This window comes from Pleurodeles waltl, chromosome 7 (assembly GCF_031143425.1).
Source record: "Pleurodeles waltl isolate 20211129_DDA chromosome 7, aPleWal1.hap1.20221129, whole genome shotgun sequence".
NCBI lineage: Eukaryota > Metazoa > Chordata > Amphibia > Caudata > Salamandridae > Pleurodeles > Pleurodeles waltl.
The window spans coordinates 1,478,780,319-1,478,801,250 of NC_090446.1; the positions used below are offsets into that span (position 1 = coordinate 1,478,780,319).

General features: G+C 42.5%; 1 protein-coding gene across 2 annotated transcripts in view; it reads right to left on the reverse strand.

Annotated features, from left to right (window-relative positions):
• Positions 1-2,280: 2,280 nt before the first annotated feature.
• Positions 2,281-20,932, reverse strand: part of LOC138246543 (lens fiber membrane intrinsic protein-like) — a 137,943-nt gene continuing 119,291 nt past the window's right edge. For both annotated transcript variants that reach the window (XM_069201206.1, XM_069201207.1), the window contains exon 5: positions 2,281-5,506. In XM_069201206.1, coding sequence (XP_069057307.1) covers positions 5,433-5,506 — 74 coding nt within the window. In that variant the 3' untranslated portion in view covers positions 2,281-5,432. The remainder of the gene's footprint in view (positions 5,507-20,932) is intronic.

Genomic DNA, 20,932 nt, shown 5'->3' on the forward strand with positions numbered 1-20,932 from the left:
GAAAATTCAACACATTCAAGTATCCACTTTTAATACAAATTCAAAAAGTCCATTCAGTGCTTTAAATATTTGCTCCTCATAAGTATAAACATGTCTCCAAAATGGTACAACTCAAGCCAAGTATCCACTTTTAATACAAATTCAAAAAGTCCATTCAGTGCTTTAAATATTTGCTCCTCATAAGTATAAACATGTCTCCAAAATGGTACAACTCAAGCCAACACGTGTTTCGTCTTGGGAAAACTCCAAATCGATCCCAAACAACTTCTTCAGGGCTAAAATTGTAAATAAATTATTTAAGTTAGAAATCAAAATACTACAACTTGGTCCTCAAAGTTAACAAAGAAGATGTCTTAGTGGACATTCTAATTTGAGTCCAAAACAAAATGGCCGAAGTGTTTGACCGCATAGTATCATTAGCTCTAGTATGCGTGTCCCTAAATAAAAAGAAAAAAAGAAAAAAGAAGAAAGAAAAACAATGTGAAATGAGGGCCCAGATAATCCCAAAGAACCGATTATATTATATTATATAGTTGAAAGGAAACACCTCCCAAAATGCACTAGCTCCAATTCCAAAATTTATATGTAGAAAGTTAGAAAACCAATTATGTAGTTGAAAGGAAAACACCACCTAACATGCACTAGATCCAACTCCAACAATCCATATAAGAAAACACCACTGTGTCAATTATCATGCAGTAACATACAAAAAACCATACCTCTTAATTTTTCAAAAGGTTGACCAAACTTCAAAACATCCTCAAGCACAATCCACGAGATATCACACAAAAAAAGTAAGTGATGATTTTCTAAAACAAGAATAATAATGCTATTTATACCTCCTATTTCAGAAATACTCGAAATGGAATTGAGTCCACAAAGTTCGCAATATATAGTTACCTATCATCACAGGATTTCTATACTCCAATGTACGGTTTAGAACATCAATGTTGGTAATTAGTCCATAAATCAGTAAATGTCCAATACAATAGCCTTTATTACGCCTCCAGATCTAACAAAAAAACAAACAAAATAAAACGCAAGTGAATGACATTCCCCTTCTAATAGTCTGTATACCACGCTAAAGGAAAACGTAGTTTTACTGTTCTATCAAGTGCGATCTCAAGATGTCCCAAAAGCTATTTACTGATGAAATTACGTGTAACTAGGGGCACCCTAAACCTTCAAATATCAATCGAAATCGATCGTGAGTGAAAACTATTCAAATGCCGATAAACACCCCCACATCCGGGTCTTCTATCATACAACACATACATCATCCTGTATAAGAATCAGACCTGCCTACTTCAACCACCGCCTCTCCTTCTACACCCCCTCCAGGCAACTCTGCTCAGAGCAACTGTCTCTCGCTACTATCCCCCGGATCCAGAAGGACACGCCTGGAGAAAGATCCTTCTCCTACCTTGGCGCACAGACCTGGAACATGATGGCGCTCCACCTCAGGCAGTCCCCATCACTGGCTCAGTTCAGGAAGGACCTCAAGACCTGGCTCTTCGACTAACCTGCGTCCCCCAGCAAGCATCTTGAGACCCCATGGATGATAAGCCACACTTTATAAATATTGATTGATTGATATTGTACATGGTTAATATGATATTTACAGGTTCAAGCATGTCCCAGAAAGTCAGCATTACCTCAAAGGTATCAGCATGCCTTTATTTATTCTACTATTCTATTTTCTCTAGTCTGTGTGCCTAATTATTATTGTTTATTAAATTGCTGACTATTTTAATGCAGATTAAAAAATTTAAATGTCTAGTTGTTATATTGGTTTATAAGCTGTTTCGAAGTATGTCTCTTTTTGGTCTGATAATGAAACGATATGCTGGACACATTTAGGGGCATATTTACAAGCCCCTAGCGCCACCTTGTGCTGCCCAAGAGTCATTTTTTTTACGCTAAGGCAGCGTTAAGGAGGCCTTTCTCCGGTGCTGTATCTACAAAGTGGCGCAATGCTCACATTGCGGCACTTTGTAAACCCTTGTGCCACATTATGCCTGTCAGCATAATGTATGCAAGGAGGAGGTTCCGACGCAGGGAGGCCCAAAAAAATGGTGCAGTGAAATTTACAACATATCACAGCATTTTTAATGCTTACACACAGCTGTCAAAGTTTACTTGCATTGGGATTAAGATTAGGATTATAAAGCATATTATTCTGGGTTTTCACTACTTCAAATGGTCCAAAAAATGTTAAATTAAATTTCAGAGGCCAGCAACAGAATTCTCTATGAAAGCACTACAGAGGCATAGCAAGAGGACAGTGTCAATGGGATCATCTTTAATTTCCAAAGCCAAAACTTACAAGTGATTACAGTTATATGTGACCGGAAATCACTCATATCTATTTTTAATCTGTATGTGTTTCTGTAATAATTTTAATCTCAGCAAGGATAGTTTCTAGAGGAGTGTTTCCACCCCCTCCTGGTTTAGCTTTAGCAGGTATGAACAGAGGAGAGTTATCATCCTTTCTCTCTTTGTGGCAGACGGAACTGCTCTTTATTCGTTTTCCAGGTTACAGTTCCTGTTTAGTAAATGTTGTCACAACTATATACTGTCAACTCAAGAAGAGTAATTTAAACACAATATTTTGAAAATGATAATCATAAAGAAATATATACAACCAAGTTAAATGCAATAATAAATATACAATGCAGGATACTACAGCACCAATACAAATTTACTAAGCAAATATAAAAGTGAAAAACACAATCGGGGTTATTACAACTTTGGAGGAGGTGTTAATCCATCCCAAAAGTGATGGTAAAGTGACGGATATACCACCAGCCGTATTATGAGTCCATTATATCCTATGGAACTCGTAATACGACTGGTGGTATATCCGTCACATTTGGGACGGATTAACACCTCCTCCAAAGTTGTAATAACCCCCTATGACACATATGTTATAGGAAAACCAACATACTCTCTATATTACATAATATTCTAAGAATTAATTTTTGGTTGTGACTGATACAAAACATAGGCTCAAGCCCTTCCATGGAATATTTAATTCATTTGTAAACTTGAGTAAACCCTAGTTTAAGCAGCACAACAGTGACAACGGCAGTTTTAACACCACAATAATTGTGTTATCAGGGAAAGAATGAATATCAAAGCAACAAGTAAATCACATATAAAGAGTGCACTGTTAGTTCTGAATAACTGATGTTTTGAAATTTACCAGCAGTACAACTCATCAGCCAACTACTGGAGAGAAATGAAGTTCAGGTGTGAAGAAGTGACCTTCTCTGCTGTCAAGAAGGTTACCAGAAGTCCGAATCACTTCAAAACACTGCCTGGAATATTTGAAACTTTGTTTATAAATTGCAGTTTGAAGAATTGTACTATTCTGCTGAGAAGTTAAGTCAGTTAGAAAATTGCCCTGAAGAACGCATGCTTTGTATGAACAAGTCAATATTGTTAATGCAAATTGTATATGTGTATGCAAAGCCACACACAGAGAGCTGAAGAATTAACAGACTTCCCTTAGCTCCATACAGAGCACACCTTTTTTTTTAAAAGTATGTATGGTAAGCATCTAAATGTCAGCATAAAATTTTAGTACAGCCTGAGATAAAACGAGCAAAATGTCTCCAAGTAACCAAGGAAATGATGTGTTCGTATGAAGTAAATCTCAACTGATTAAGGGGCATATTTAAGAAAAGTGCTGCTGCACACAGTGCAGCACCACTTTTCTTGCGCCCCTTAGCGCGCCCCTAACGCCACCATGTACGCGCCGTATTTAAAATACGGCACACTAGGGCGGTAGTTAGGGGACTAGCGGCGGAAATTTTTATTCTAGTCCGGTGCTTTGTAGCATTAGCGTCAAAAATGTTGACGCTAATCTTGCAAAGCACCCAGAGGCCTGTAACCAATGGAAGCCTCCTTCTAACGCCTGCCTTGAGGAGGCATTAAAAGTGCCAAAAAAAAAATTATGCAAAGAAATCTCTTAGATTAGATTTTTTTGGCCCCCCAAACAGGGGAATGCCCCCTTTGCATACATTATGCCTGGCTCAGGCATAATGTAGCGCAGTGGGTTACAAAGTGGCTCATGCATGCATTGCGCCACTTTGTAAATATGGAGCAGCGTTTTTGGCCTCCTACCGCCAGGTTAGCATAAAAATAATGACACTAATGTGGCATTCTAATGGCGCTAGGGGCTCTTAAATATGCCCCTAAGTGTATTGTCCACTTTAAGATAACAATTATTTGTACTTTTTTTTTACGCTGAACCCCTGTTAGGAGACCTGAAAGAGTGGTGTAATGAAATTCAAAGGATTTCACTGCGCCATTTTTCTGTCGTTTTTAACACCCGCTCAGAGCAGGCATTAAAATGACGCACCCATGTAAATCAATGGACCTCCTTGCATTTTGCTACAGTAACATCAACATTTTTGATGCTGGTGTAGCAAAGCGCCATAATAGCGTCAAAACTTTTTACACTATTGTTCTAACTACCACCATGGTATTCCATATCGTAAATACGGCACACACATGGTGGCATTAGGGGGGCTCAAAAAAGTGGCACTGCATTGGATGCAACAAGTGCATCTTGAAATCCTCAATAACAGTACACGCTTCATAACAGTGCAACATTTCGCACTGTGGCAAAAAGACCTTATAATGAAGCTCAGAAATGCTAATGTGCACTCTGATGTTGAGGCAAAGTTACCAGAGTACTAAGTTATTACAAAACCTTGACTTCAGAATGCTGATGAGAAAGGGGAAAAAAAGTAAATATTACATGCCCCTCAGTTCTACACATGGTTAATAGGGGTTCAGGAAAATCAAAAAAGGCATTAGTAGAGCTACCAAAATTGCACAAATAAGCAAAATGAAAGCACCTCAGAGTTACCAATAATGTGTGCTGCCAAGAACACTTCAACAGATTGAAACCAATGTCAGTTAACAATTCAGTTGCCTTCATGTCAAGCCAAAGCAAGCACACCTTTACTGAAAAAATGAAGCTTGCCTAATGTCAAAGTTGCTGAATACCAGAGATGCCTAGTTTGATTCCATTCCTTGCCTCTTTCCTTCACCACCCAACAATTCCTATCCCTTTATCTTACCCCTGTGGGTTATTTGCAATGCCCCCTTTCTCCTTTTGTCACTGTTCCCATTTTTCTCTTCCTTCTTCTTTCTTTCTTGTACGCCATTCTTTCTCTTGTTCTGTGTTGAGGTCTGGTGATGGAAAAGAAGTTCCAGTATCCATTAAACAGTGCTGATGCCACCACCTACAACCACCAACAAATCGAGCACTGAGGTCAGAGGAGAATCGGCTATCACAAGTCGATCAATGATGTCAGTGAACAGACAAAACACGCAGACGAGGATTTCTAAAATCCTGGATTTCTACTTTGCACTTTGCAAAGGAATCAGAATTAGCAGTAGGAATTCAATTAATTGTCCTATAAGTCCGAATATTGTACTTCATTTTCTTCTTTGACTGGCAGTCCTCTTAAAAGCATGAGATAAGACACACCTGGTGGAAGGAAAACAAGACAATGTGAGTCCACGGTATAGCTGTGTTTTCACTGGGGTTAAATGTTGTATAGTTAGTTATACTGTAGTTATGACAATTTCTGATCTTTTCTGTACTATCGCTCTTTCAATTTGTGTAATAAATTACACCACTGTAAGAAAGTGGATTATTGATTGGGGTGGATAGGAATCCACCACAAGGAATAAGGCCACAAAAACTTGTTCAATTAAAATAGGGTTTCAATATTTTAAACCTGGGTGCAATCCTCTTGTAACTATGTCACAGAACAGACATGCTTAACTTAAGAAAATCTGTAAAGTAATTAGCAGTAACAAAAGAGTTACAAGTAAAACCACAACACAATACAAACCCTTCAACTGACTTATTTAATCTGCACAATTACACTAAAATGACAGAAATGCAATACTGGGAACTGGAAATATGAATTTTGAAAGAGTGAAGCCTTCTTGGGTACCTCCCTGTAGGCAAACACAAAGACATTGTAACAAGATATCACTCTTCTTTTTGAATTTTTCAGTTAAACCCCTAATCATTCCTTTTAGGGTCTTGTTGAATCTTTCAACAAGCCCATTGGCTTGAGGGTAATAAGGTGTGGTGAACTTGTAAGTCACCCACACTCATCCTACATGGCCTTCAAGTATGTCACCAGGACATTTGTCTGAAATTAACTCTATGGGAAACCCCATTCTGGCAGGTCCCTGGCCACCATGGCTTTATTTACTGTCCTCAAAGGTATGGACACAGGGTATCTATTGTAATGGTCCGATACTACAAGGATGAACCTATTCCCCAAAGCTACGTTGGGATTTAGGGGCCAAACTGTTTCAATTCCCACCTTCTCAAAAGATGTCCTCACCACTGGTAGTAGTATAAGGGGGTTTTGGGCTGCCTTCCTGTCTTGCCATTGGCTGGTAGGTTTGACAGGAGTGACAGAATGCCTTTACTTACTTGCACATTTGGGGCTAGTAGAAGAGGTTAAGCAACATCTCCAAAGTCTTGGTTTGTCCCAGAAGCCAAGCTAAGGGATTGGCATGGCCCAGTTCTAGTAATACAGCCCTTTAGCACTTAGGAACTATCAGTCTCCCTAGCCTCACTGTACAGGACACCATCCTCCAAGCAGATTCTGTAGTCCCACCGGTATACCCTTGCTCCTGTGTCTCAGTCGAGCACCAAAGGGCTTCAAGAGTTGAGACTAATTCTGCACTTTACACAACTCCTCTTGAGGGGTTCCTTCCGTTCCTTGAAACTAGGGAAGTTCAGGCAAGTCTCCCAGAAAATGTTCTTCTTCCCCTTTAGGCTTCAGGTCTTCCACCTGTGCGTCAGAGTCCTTCTGGGCTGGGGGAAATTGTGAGGCTAGTTGTCTATGCCCTTTGCCCTTCCTATTGACTGGACTGTGGGAACCTGGGTCACTGGTCCAGACTCCAGGCTCCCCTGACTTCCCGGATCTTGTGGCCATACACACGCACTCAGGCAGATCCATCATTTCAGCATAAGTCTTTCACTCCACCTCTTCCGAAGCAGAGGTTTACGTTCCATTGCCCAACAGACACTCCAATGGTATGGCGGGGCTTACAGCTACCTTCTTTGGGCCAGTCACCTTATGTCACTCCAGGGGGACATCATCGTGGGATGGAATTTCCCCCCCATATCAGTGTTGGCTACCCAATGAAGGACATCTAGGATGATGTGCTCTGGGAACACCAGATTTTTCAGCAAATTATCATGTTGGTTCCTGTGTCCCTCAAAGCATCTCCTATGGTCCTGTTGATGGTTGGACACTACCTATACTTCACCATAGTTGGAGGTAAGGCAGCCAGGGCTTTGACATTCACCCCACCCATGGGGACTAATGTGGTTTCAGTCTAACCCTTAATTTTCCCTGGGATAACTCCACTCCAATTTCTAGTATCACAATCAGTTTGGACTACCCACTGAAGGAGGTCATCTTGCAACAGGCAGTGTCTCCTCTTTTGTTCTCAAGCCAATTAGAGTCCAAGCACATGATGACTCAGCCTTTAAAGGGTCAAGGGGCTTTTTACCTGTAAACCCACAGCACTTTAGTAGTGGTGAGTGACCCTCCCTTCTTTCTTAGACTTTTAGGGCCCTTGAGAGAACTAGTTCTTCTTATTCTTGTTGCTCCCCTCCTTTCCCTGATGAGGGCTTGACTCCCCTTTCTTGGGATCACCCCTTTGGGCTTCTTAGATACCCAAGTGTGTACCCACACAACAGCTATCTTTCCAGGCACTCTCGGGTCGGTCAGCTTGGAATTCACTAGAGGCTGGTGCAATTTTGAAGATCAAAAACTCAGGATATGCTCCTGCATAACTAAACTATACAGCACATCATAAGTGATAACTATTGTCCTTCACCCAGCTTTACAGTCCATTCAATGAGATTGTTGGAAATGGCCTTTTTGCAGGGTCACCCCCAAACGTTTTGCTTTTTCGCCTCCTCTTTTGCTGACCTCATTTTTTCTGGCTTTAGGACTCTGCACACTTTACCACTGATAATCAGTGCTGAAGTGCATATGCTCTCTCCCTAAAACATGGTGACATTGGCTCATACCCAATTGGCATATTTAATTTACTTGTAAGTCCCTAGCAAAGTGCACTACATGTGCCCAGGGCCTGTAAATTAAATACTACTAGTGGGCCTGCAGCACTGGATGTGCCACTCACATAAGAAGCCCTTAACCATGTCTCAGGCCTGCCACTGCAAGGCCTGTGTGTGCAGTTTCACTGTCACCTCGACTTGGCATTCAAAAGTAATTGCCAAGCCTTAAACTCCCCCTTTTCTACATATGTCACCCTTAAGGTAGGATCTTAGTAACCCACAGGGCATGGTGCTATGTAGGTAAAAGGCAGGACATGCGCATGTGTGTTCCATATGTCCTGGTAGTGTAAAACCCCATAATTAATTTTATACTGCTGTGAGGCCTGCTACTTTCATAGCATTAGGGCTACACTCATATACTGTTTGAGTGGTAGATTCTGGTCTGAAAGGAGTAACCAGGTCATATTTAGTATGGCCAGAATGGTAATACAAAATCCTGCTTATTGGTGAAGTTGGATTTAATATTACTATTCTAGAAATGCCACTTTTAGAAAGTGAGCATTTCTCTACACTTAAATCCTTCTGTGCCTTACAATCCACGTCTGGCTGGGTTAGTTGACAGCTCCCTTGTGCATTTCACACCAGACAACCCCAAACACAGGATGTTCAGTCACACCTGCACACATCTGCATACTGAATGGGTCTTCATGGGCTGGGAGGGTGGAGGGCCTGACACTTACATGCCAAAGGACAATGGCCCGCCCTCACACAATGGACTGCCAAACTCCCTACTGGGACCCTGGCAGACAGGATGGAACTGAAAGGAGACCTTGTGCTTCTAAACCACTCTTTGAAGTCTCCCCCACTTCAAAGGCACATTTGGGTATAAGAACTGGGTAACTGACCCTACCGACTCAGACACTTCTTGACAAGATACCTACTGGGAAAGAAACTCAGAACCTGCAACCTGCTAAGAGAAGCTGCCTGACTGCCCAAAGGACTCACCTGACTGCTTTGCTGCTTTGCTGCTGCCTTGCTGCCATCTGGCTCTGCTGAGAAGTGCTTTCCAAGGGCTTGGATCGAGCTTGCATCCTGTTTCCTGAAGTCTCAGGCCCAAAAAGACTTCATCCCCACAAAGAACTCCTTGTGTGATGAAAATCAACGCACAGCGTGCCAGAATCGACACACAGCCTGCCCTGCGGTGATAAAATCACTGCAATGCAGAACCGGAACGACAGAAATGTCCCCGCTTCACCCACCAGAGCGACACAGCTCCTGTGACTTCGTCCTGCACACCCAAGATTTCTCCGCATTGTCCCTGCGGCGTCCAACTACCCCACAAACCGAAGAGGATCTAAGCCTGCGCACCAGAAATCAATGCAAAGCCCTTGCTGCGTGGAAAAAAAATCTACTCATCGTCTGTGTGTGCCCGGAGAAAATGGCACACACCTTCCCGTTTTCTACGCACCTCCGCCTCTGCGGGCCCGTGTGGATAATTTAGACGCAAACCAGGTACTTTGCGCTCGCAAGAGACCATTATTGTTTTTAAGAACTAAAAGACTCCGCTTATCAGTACAAAAGTGATATTTCAACTTGTATTTATCAAATCTTGATTGTTTTTACCTTATTTTACTCAGATAAATATTCTATATTTTTTTAAACCTGTGTGGTGTATTTTTGTGGTGTTTGTACTGTGTTATTGCATGATTTTTTGCAAAAATACTTTACACGTTGCCTTCTAAGTTGAGCCTGACTGCTCTGTGCCAAGATACCAGAGGGTGGGTACAGAATAATTTGGATTGTGTGTGACTTACCCTGACTAGAGTGAGGGTCCTTGCTTGGACAGGGGGTAACCTTACTGCCAACCAAAGACCCCATTTCTGACAGAGATGTACACTAAATCCACATAAGTATGTTGTGGGCCTGTGTGCTGTCACAGAACTTTTTACAGTATTCCTCTTAAGTGAGGTCAAACTGCTGCTCTAGCATAGCCTTAATGTGGGTGTTTGAATCTACTATGGCCTCTTCTAGAGCAAGCAATATATCCCCCTTCAGTGTGGGCACCAACCGCCAGAACAATGCTCCCCAGTGCTGTTTGTCTACATTTCACATCTTCGATGCACTCTAGTAGGAAGTGAACAGTTTATCAATGTTGCAAGAAATTGGATTACTCTTTGGGGTGTGTGACTACCCACCTAAAAAAAAAAAAATCACACCTCTTGTCAAAGTCACTAAATTACCATGAGCTGAACTTCCTGGTAGCTATGGTACTTAACAGACAGGCTTACCTTAGGGCAATGTGTAAATTATTTGTGCAGTGCCAAAACAGTAAAGTCAAAGCACTAAGTAATAAAAATACCAAACCAAACTAAAAAAAGGAGTAAAGCCACTAGAATCCTACAAGGCAAACTAGATGTATGATTTTTAAAGTTTTAATTAGAAATAGCATAAAAAAGCCTGGTAGAAGCAGACCCCGACCTATGTGCGATTTGAGGCCAATTGCGATGGAGCCCTGGACAGATTGGTCCCTATGAAAAGTTTGGATGTCAAAAAGTTCAAAAAGATTTCTTTTGGTGCCCCAACATCACAGAAGTATACTTCTAAGAGTCCCATCACCTTAAGAGAAGGCACTTAGGGCCGTATGTACAAAAAGTAGGAATTGTGATTTCCTAATTACGATTCTTACAGAACCTCAAGTCCTGATATACAAAAACTTACATCTTTTAAATAGTGATTCCTAGTGGGTTGCAAATCTACCTACCTCATTAATATTAATGAGGTAGGTCATAATTTGTGACCCATTAGTAATCTCAGCAATCAAAAGTATGGTAGCCTGATGGGGTTAGCAGACCAGTATGTCTGTGATTGCTTTTTTAATACAGCAAACTATTTGTTTTTTAAATGCAGGAAAATGGGATGCATTTAAAAATAAAAAATGGAACTTGGAAATTTCATTTTTTAAGCGTAGTAATTCAATTCAGTCAAAACATTCATACAATGACTGCAATTGGGGGATTTTGAAGGGATGCCCTATATACGTTACTTCCAAATACCAAATTGCAATCTGAGCTTTTGTACATTTAAAAATGCATGTTTGTGTGTCGGGCTGTTTGCAAGCAAAAAATGCTTTGTAAATATGGCCCTTATAACCTCTCTGTGTGTCAGGCAGAGGCCAACAGCAAAGACATATGTATGTTCAGCTGCCACTGGTCAGCTGGGCACTTCATGGAAAAGGCCTCTTGAAGCTTGCTGTGTCCCTGTAGCTGTAGTGGAGTTGGAGTGACACTTGTAATCTAGGGCCAGATGCAGGAAACACTTTGCGAGTCGCAAACGGCAAAATCTGCCGTTTGCGACTCGCAAATGCGTGTTTCCAATGCAGAAATGCATTTTGCGAGTCGGGACCGACTCGCAAAATGCATTTCAGAATCGCAAATAGGAAGGGGTGTTCCCTTCCTATTTGTGATTCGTAGTGGTATGCAATACCATTATGCGGTCGCAAATGGTGTCGCAGTTACCATCCACTTGAAGTGGATGGTAACCCACTCGCAAATTGGAAGGGGTCCCCATGGGACCCCTTCCCCTTTGTGAATGGACCCAAAACTATTTTTTCAGGGCAGGTAGTGGTCCAAAGGACCACTACCTGCCCTGAAAAAATACCGAAACTAAAGGTTTCATTTTTTTTTTTAAGTGCAGCTCGTTTTCCTTTAAGGAAAACGGGCTACACTTAAAAAAAAAAACTGCTTTATTTAAAAGCAGTCACGAACATGGAGGTCTGCTGACTACAGCAGGCCTCCATGTTTGCGAGTGCCTCTAGTCGGTATGGGGCCGCAATTTGCGACCCACCTCATTAATATTAATGAGGTGGGTCTCTGCGACCCCATACCGACTCGCAGACGGTGTCTGAGACACCGTTCTGCATTACAAATTGCGACTTGCAATTTGCGAGTCGGAAGGACTCGCAAATTGCAAGTCGCAATTTGCAATTTTCCTACATCTGGCCCCTACTTCTTTGTCCTGACTGCAAGGGAGAACAGGCCCAGAAGTTCATGGCTCCATTTAGGGAGGTCATAGTCTTCTTTTTAGGTTGAGGGTGCAACCGCTCTAGCCTGTTGTAATCTCTCTGTGGGGTTTTAACCATGCACACTGCACACCCATCACTATCACTCGTTCATGGGCTTGCCTTTCAAAAATCCTTTGTTATCATTGGTAAATACTTTATGTTTGTCCCTCCTTGGGGCAGTTTTGTGACCGCCTTCACCATTGACCCAGCTGCATGGGTTATGGCACTTTTGTCGATACGTTTGACAGTGAGTGAACTTCTTTTTCCTTTTGTGCCTCTCTTCTGCACTCATGCTCATGGCGGCCTTGGCGCTTTGTATCGGCTTGTTTAAAATACGTTACTAAATAACGTTTGCACACTGAATCTTAGATAAGCCTGCACTAAAAGTAATAGGATCAGGAGAAAGATCTTATTACAACAATTTTTTTTCTCGGATTGGTTAACTCCTTTGTGAGAAAACAGGGCTGATTGCAGAGGCCCCATAACTTTTTGCCCCCATTTTCCTCTTTTTGCTGGTGTTTTCCTGACTTTGATGGTGCCCTGGGTACTGCTAACCAGTCCCAGGGCCTGTGCTCTGTGTAAAATCAATATGCAAATTAGGCTAATTATAATTGGCTAAGTGAACCTACCTATAAGTCCCTAGTATATGGTAGGGCATGTAGGTTTAGGGACCACAGCATAGGTGGTGCACACCTAGGTGCACTGCTGAGGTGCCCAGTGTCATTTTAAAAGCAGGCCTGCCTTGCTGGCTGCTTTTAAATTAAAGTTATATGCAAATTCGACTTTGGAATTAAAGGTACTTCCAAAGTCTTAAACTACCTTATTTTTACATATAAGTCACCCCTAAGGTGTGCCCTATGTGCCCCTAGGGCTGGGTGCCATGTAACTATAAGCAGGGACTTTATAAAAATAGGTTTATAAGCCCTGGTGAGGTAAAAACAGCCAAATTCGTTTTTCCCTCATTGAAGTAAATGGCCTTCATAGGCTAGAATGGGCAGACTTTATTTTAAATTTTAAAGTCTCCTTAAATGTTACATACCAAGAATTTGGTATCAAATTGATTGTTGTAATAAATCCCACAACTTCCAGTTGTTGGATTTAATATAACTTGTCCAGGTAAAAAGTTTAGACTTTACCTAAAAAGTTGCCAATTTCAGCTCTGCATTGTTTTTGCTGCTGTGCTCTGATTGGCCAGCCTGCAGCAGCTTCTGCCAGGCTGCCTTGATTAGGTGTGAAGTGGCCTGGCTTCACACAAAGGAATGTGCTTGGGGGAGAGAATCTCCCCTCAGCAGATGGTGAGGCAGGAAGGGGGAGGGCTGCCAAACTGGTCTTCAAAGGCAGAGAAGGACATTTGCAGCACCCAGCAACACCCCCACATCCTGCAACCCCAGACAATTAGGTGCCCCCTTGATTAGATTAGGAGAGGGCAGGAGAGGGGTGTGTTTATGATTTTTAGCCACACCAGTGGGTGGGCTCAGCCAGATGTAACCTCCAAAAATCAGATTCATCCATGTTGGATTTTTAGAGACTGTTGCCTTCTGGGATGGATTTTTGCCACACTTCCCAGGAAGTGGTCATCACAGGGGGACGACCCTGTCCCTGATTGGAGAACCAGGGCCCCCCTGCTTTTCACCCAGGAGCAAGGATAAAACTGGCAGACCTGCACCCACACCTCAGATCCCCACCAAATTTCAAGAAGAAAGAACTTAAGGAGAAGAAGGACTGCCCTGCTGGACCCCTGGCCTGCACCTGGAACCTGCACTCAGAAGGACTGCACCAGCTGCGCACTTGGGCTTCACCACAAGAAGGACTTTGCCTGGCTTCAATTGGTTCAAGGAGGGACTCCCTGTTTGCTACAGGTGAAAAATTGCTAACCAGAGTCCCCTGCACCAACTCCTGAAGAAAGCGACCAGCTGACCACTGTCCAGTGGCCAAAAAGGAGTTTGCGCCAGGTGCATTCTGGGAGCTGAAGTCCGCAGCCCCCAAGGACCATCACAGAACTTCTGGACCCTTGGGGTGAGCTGTGGACCCCAAAAGAACCTTAAAAGAACATCTGGGTGAAGCCCCAGAAGTTTGGAAAAGATTTGAGAATTTTTGGAAAAAGCTCCAGAGAGGGACCGACCCGCCGCGGAAATTCTAGCCGGCTTGCCTCAACCGCGACCCGGCCTGACTTCGTGGTTCGTCCCGGTAAAGAAAAACATCCAAAAACGAGACTAAGTCCGAAGGTAAAAAGTTGACCGGGACCTCCCAGCCATCGTATCCGAGAAGGGCTCCATGGACGTCGGATCAAGATCCAGGTTTACCCCGGTCGAAGGATTTTCATCTCGAAAAAACGACTAAGTCCGAAGGTAAAAGTCTCCACCGAGGAAACCCACATCGCGTATCCGGACAAGGGCTCCAGGAGGTCGGATTCAACTGGCAGGTTCGTCCCGGTGAAGAAAAACTTCAAAATAAAGACTAAGTCAGAAGGTAACTTTTTAACCGAGGCCTCCCGCGACCTGTAGCCAAGCAGGGCTCCATCGCGGTCGGCCTGAAAGTTTGACTTTGCCCCGGTCGAGGTGCAACCAGATGACCCGATTGGCGCTTTTTGTTTCTAAGCGCTAGAAAAGTAATAATTCTTTAAAAATTCATATCTCCGGTTCCCCTGAACCGATTTTAATCGTTTTTGTGTCATTTTAAAGATAAAAATATAAACTATTTTTATAAATTGGTTTTGGATTTTTAAACTGTTTCCTGTGTTTTATTTAATTACTGTTTTGTGATATTTGAATGCTTTACACTTTGTCTCCTAAGTTAAGCCTTGACGCTTGTTGCCAAGCTACCAAGGGTTGAGCTGGGATTAATTTACTGAGACCTAACTGTACCTAGGTGGTGGTTAGTGGCTTGTTGCTAGGTGTAGGTACCTACCTGCACTACCAATAACCCATTTTCCAACATCCTTCATTTGGCAGTCCTTTTGATGCAGCCCTGGCTTTTCAGTAGCACATCTACCTATATTTTCAACTAAATGCAGCACCCAACATAAACTTTGTCAGTTCCAATATTGAGCAATAACTTAAAGCTTTCGTCAAATGCAGCCGACTTGTTAACTATGCATTAAGCTTTAGTCACAGCGGAAGTCATTGTTAAAACAACTGTCTTGTTTACACTCAAGGGGCCAAGGCCAGCTGCTGCTCATGCCTCATTTGTGAAAACAACAAAAGCATTGGCAATGCCAACAGGTGTGGGTGTTACGTGCATCCTCTGTGCTCACTAGCACACCACTCACCCTCCACTCACACTGATCACTTCTCACTCTGCACTCGTAAAGGCACACCTCTCACCCTGCACACCAGCCTTTCACGTAGGCACACCCCTCACAGTACACACTGAAACCACATACTCTGGCAAAATGGTCACCCGGCATTCACAAAGGCACACTTCCAAAACTCCACTTACAAAGACACAACACTCACCCCATACTCACACAGGCACACTATTCATCTAAACTTGCACTCCTACAGGCACCCTCCTAATCCTGTACTCCCTCAGACATGTCACTCGCCTTGCACTCACGCAACTCATCTTACGCGCAAACATGCATAGCTTATTGTTCATTCACGCAGCACTGCTCACCCTATGCTATTAACGTAAGTCGTTGCTTACCATGCACTCACACAGATGTACTGCTTACATTGCATAACCATTGGCTCAGCTCACTAACCACTCACACAGGCACAGCTCATGCTGCACTCACACAGGCATCACGCTCCCTTTATTCACACATTCATAAAGACAGACACAGCTAATTCTGCACTCTCAAAGACATAACACCCGGCATCCAGACATGCACATCTCTGTATACACTCACCAGGCTCACAGGCACAGCTTTTTGCACTCACAAAGGCACAGCTATGTATGCACTCATGGAGTGCTCGAGACAGGACAGGTATTAGAAGGGGAAACAGTACACATGGGGTAGAGAGCACGAAAACACATGTACTTCCATGGAGTGCTGAAAGAAAAGTAAACAAGCATTGGCGAAGGCAAAAGGGCGTGCCTTTGTGGCCTATTGACCTTGGCAGTAGTTTTTACCCACAGTGCACAGCAATCAAAATGGTGTGCAGCATGTCTAAATTTTTTGTATTTTTTTCACAAGAAAAAGCTTTTGACACCTATGAAATTATGCTGGTGCTTTTTCAGGTAGAGCGCGCAAGCGCTTTGACCTGTTGTAAGTATTGTGGGATTTAACCATGCCCATCAGTCATTCATGGGCTTGCCTTTCAAAAATCCTTTGCTATCATTGGTAAATGCTTTACATTAGTCCCTCCTTGGGACGGTTTTGTTACCGCCTTGGACACTGACCTTGTTACATGGATAATTGCACGTTTGCCAATACGTATGACCTCGAGCAAACTTATTTTTCCTTTTGTGTCTCTCCTATGCACTCATGCTTATGGTGGCCGTGGCGCTTTGAATCGGCTCACTTATGTCAACTGTTTTACCTTTCATTTAAAATGTATGTGGCAAAAAAAGTCCAGTTAGGAATTTACAATGCCAATAGCTCTAACTCGAGCAAACGCAAGACCCATTGCATTGCAGATGCTTGTTGTATTCTGCAGGTCTAGAAAGTGTTCTGATGAGGGTGCCTGGCAATGCCACACTTAAGCCAGGCCTTGGGTGGGGGTGGCTCCTGGACATTCCCAAACCAATGGGGCTAAAGTTCCTGTCATCTTTGCCTTACTGCAAACAGTCCCAAAATACCTTGAGCTAAGGCATTTTCAAGATGGCCAGGTCTTGTTCCACACTAATTTTGGGCACTGAGGGTTTTAGTATGTAGGGAAGTGCACTATGATATTCAATAGTGTCTTCCCACATCTAAAATTAAAATCCAGTTTGAATCAGATCCTGTATCCACAACAAACTGGGAAAGAGAAGTCTGGTAGGACAAAAGCAGGGGCTTGCAGCACCCTGACGGGATACTCATGAGTTGTCCTAGTATCCTGTTTGCTCCTTTTCAGAGCACAAACATTTTACACGTTCTTGATACAGACCTGTCAGGCAGAATTTGACACTATTGTGTAAACAAAATGCCCACAGTCCACCCCCTCCCCCAAATATTCTACTGAGCTCAGAGGAGTTAGTTATTCCTTCTCATTCAGGTCAATATTTCCTGTAGATCATGGAAGGAATTTCGCACCTCGCTTTCACCTCATTCGGGTGAAGTACAAACAGAGTTGGTGGACAGTTAACGCAAATTAGCCTCCATACAGTGTACAAATTACTTTCTGGAAGTTACTTGTCCTTAATGTTTATTAATTTATTTATAAAATAACTCTGGTTTGTTTTCTACGTAGGATAACTAGATATGCCACAGTCAAAATAGCTTTTTGGGACTTGTCACTGTTCCTTCTTCTGTACATAACTATTAATTTTGAAAAACTCATGGACTTTTTACCATGCATACACTGTTGGGAGGATGACTGGATTTGCCTTTTCATTGTGTGAGGAGTATCTGATATACACCTGTCCTATCCCTTAGTGTTTTCCCAGTATACCATTCTCGATCTTGACACTGATTGGGGCGCCTATTGGTCTGTGATTATGATAGGTAGGTTATGCTAGTTGGAAAGAGAGCTATCAGGAATCTAGTAGTCAAAGACCTCTTTTAACAGAGGCCTGAAGTTTGGTTAGTTTAAGTCTTGGTTTCCATCTGCACAATAAAAAAGATTCCCAAATAGAGGATTTCATTTTAAGCTGTTGCACTGTTGCACTGGAATTCTTAGTAGTAATATTCATTTTAATATTGGTAATTTTAATAGGATGTTTTCTACCTGTCCTACTTTTAAATTATCATGGGCCCTGTCTTGTGAGCTTCAAGGCCTATGTAGGGATGGCTTACTAACATTTGAAAAGGAGGTATTTAGCGGTCAATAAAGACTATTTCGATGGATTGCACTGCAGCAGTCAGGCTACACAGGGTAGGCCTATATCTGCCCTGTTATGTAATGGATAGCACAATAGGCGCTGCAGTCCTTAAGCAACATTTAACTTCCAGGTCCTGGGTGCACTTTTTACAACATACACTAGGGACCTACAACCACTCAAATGTGGAACAATAAGCCAAATTAACCATGTTTAAAGGGCGATTAAAGGCTGGTTAGCCGAGGTAAAGATCACAGAGTTCTAAAGCTAGAAATAATAGGATCTAGTAGAAGGTGAAACACATCAGGGGGTGACTATGCAAAAAAGGCTGATTTCCTACAAACGTCAAATGTCATCACTCTCCTAGGCACCACATCTTTGGGCAAGTGAGGGGTGTGTTACCCCACAGCAGACACTTCATTTCTGCTTACTTCTGCTATCACCATTTGCCCAAGACTCAATATGATCTTCATTTCCTTAAAGGCCATTTTATTTCATCAGTACTAGCTTCTTCTCCAGGACTATTTGGCCTGAAGCTCCACGTGTGACTGGTGTTGCTGCATTCTATCTGGTGGATGGTCAGCTCAGATGGACTGAAGCTATCGGTGCCGGCATCACTTCCAGCTCTGGAAGTCCATTTTAAAACTCCTTCTCTTCTTTGGTTTATTCAAATTGCTCATTTTCCTCTGAGGTGGTCTGTAGATATGCGACCTCTTGATAGGTCCTGATGGATTTGTGGAACTCTTCCTTCTTGTATTCCTTGTTCGACTTCAGTCGTCACTGCTTGCACATGCTACTCATACTCTCCCATGCTACAGGTCCCCATGGTATACAGAACCACCAAAAAATTTCCAAAAAGTTAAGGTACAAAAATTATGCCAATTAACCATCAAAAAATTATTTTCCTGTGAAATTCTTAAATATATTTTCAATTTTGACTTTTTAAATTGTGTGGCATTGTTAACACAATAAACACGATCCCATTACCGAAGACCAATACAAGAAAGTGGGTTGGAGTAGGTGGGAGTCCACCAAAAGAAATAAACCCACAATCCTAGTAAGGCAAAACAAAAATTCAATAATTTAAACCTAGATTCAACCCCTTGGTGGCTATGATGCAGAGCAGACAGGCTTAACTTTTTGTAATTATTTAGTAGTAGCAAAACAGTTAAAAAGTCAAAAACGTGACACAATAAATTCCCACATCTAATTTACAAAAATAAATAGAATTGCAATGAGTAAGATGACACCAAAACAAAAAAAGTCCAAGAATGGGACCTGGGGATATGAATTTCTAAAGAGTCAAAGGAAAAATCACCAAGAAAATGTAAAATACTAATCAGTAGTAGCTGTTAATGGTTGGCAGGACCCTAGGAATGATTTGAGGCTGATCGCAAGGGAGTGCGGGTCAGATAAACCAAGTGAGTTCTTCCATGTCAAAGGCTTTATCTTCTGAACTAATCTCTAAAATAGAAGTTGAAATCCTCCAATGAGGGCAAGGATGCAGGCTGCATCTGCCTAAATTGTTTCGAAGCTGGATAGCCACTGGATGAGGTTCCACTGAAGCAGTTGTTTTTCACAGAAAACCCTTTGAGAAATTCCAATTTCGTGGTTGACAAAGTCCTGTGTTGGAAGGAATGTTTTTTTGCCTTCCTGCAGTCAAGACTTTGGGCCTGGTTTACAAACTGGACTTTGTAGTACATATTGTAGTACTTAAGCAGTACTACCAAATTTCCTCCAAAGTGCTATTTACACACTGCACCCTGGAGGGCATTTACTACATTTCGGTATTCACAAAGGGCACTTCTGTAGTAACTTACACTTTTGTAGTAACTTACACATTTGTAATAATTCCCTTACTCCATTGTTTTCCATGAGAGTATTGAAGTACCAGTGCTAGACCACAAAAGTGCAGTTTATGAATATCAAAAAATAGTAAACTTAATCCAAAGTGTAAACTTACTCAAAAGTGCAAGTTACCTTTGTGAATCAGGCCCTTAGACCCTGGTTTATGCCAAAGTGGTGCAGTGCCGTGCTACGCCAACAATAGCAGCGAGGCGCTGTGCCACTTTTGAAAAGCAGGGATGCGCCATATTTAGTCAAAGCATTTCCCTCTGCGCCGGCACTGAATTAAGCTGCATGCGCCAACGAAAGCATCCTTGCACCACAGTGCAAGGGTGTCTGCATTGAGGGGATAGATTATGTGCAGGACGGTGTTTCTTCCTGCACATAAACAATCTATAATGATGATTTGGCACCTCTATTAGTGCTGCAAAATGCAGCACACACAGAAGTACCAAAGCATCATTTTGGAATGATTGTTTATGTGCAGGAAAGGACACCTTCCTGCACATAAACAATCACCCATGGCATTTTGCTCTTTCTATGTGTGCCGCAGGATGCAGCACACATGGAAGAAGCAAAACACAAGGAGGAATAACTGCATTCCTCCTCGTTTTGCCATGCTATGCCACCCCTGTGGTGGCATTAGTTTTTGGCATTGCCTCAGGTTTACGACAACTCATAAATCTGAGGCAGCGTCAAAAGCAATGGGTGTTGCGGTGAAATGCCCACCGCAACACCCATTGCATGTCCCACTGATGCAAAAAACTGTGTCGGATGGGCCCATATTTACAAGGAGGCGTAACGCCACAAAAAGTGGCATTACACCTCCATATAAATATGGAGCAGTGGTTAGTGCCACCGGAGCATCACGGTGGCACTAACCAGTGGTGCTAGGGGCTCTTAAATCTGCCCCTTAGTCTTTCAATTGAGCTCAAAATTCTCCAGTGGGGCATGCCTGAAGCTGTATCTGCCGAAGTTGTATCAAAATTGGACATCTTTACTCTGAGGTCTCACTGACGCTCAGGGAGTCTTGAAAGTCCAAA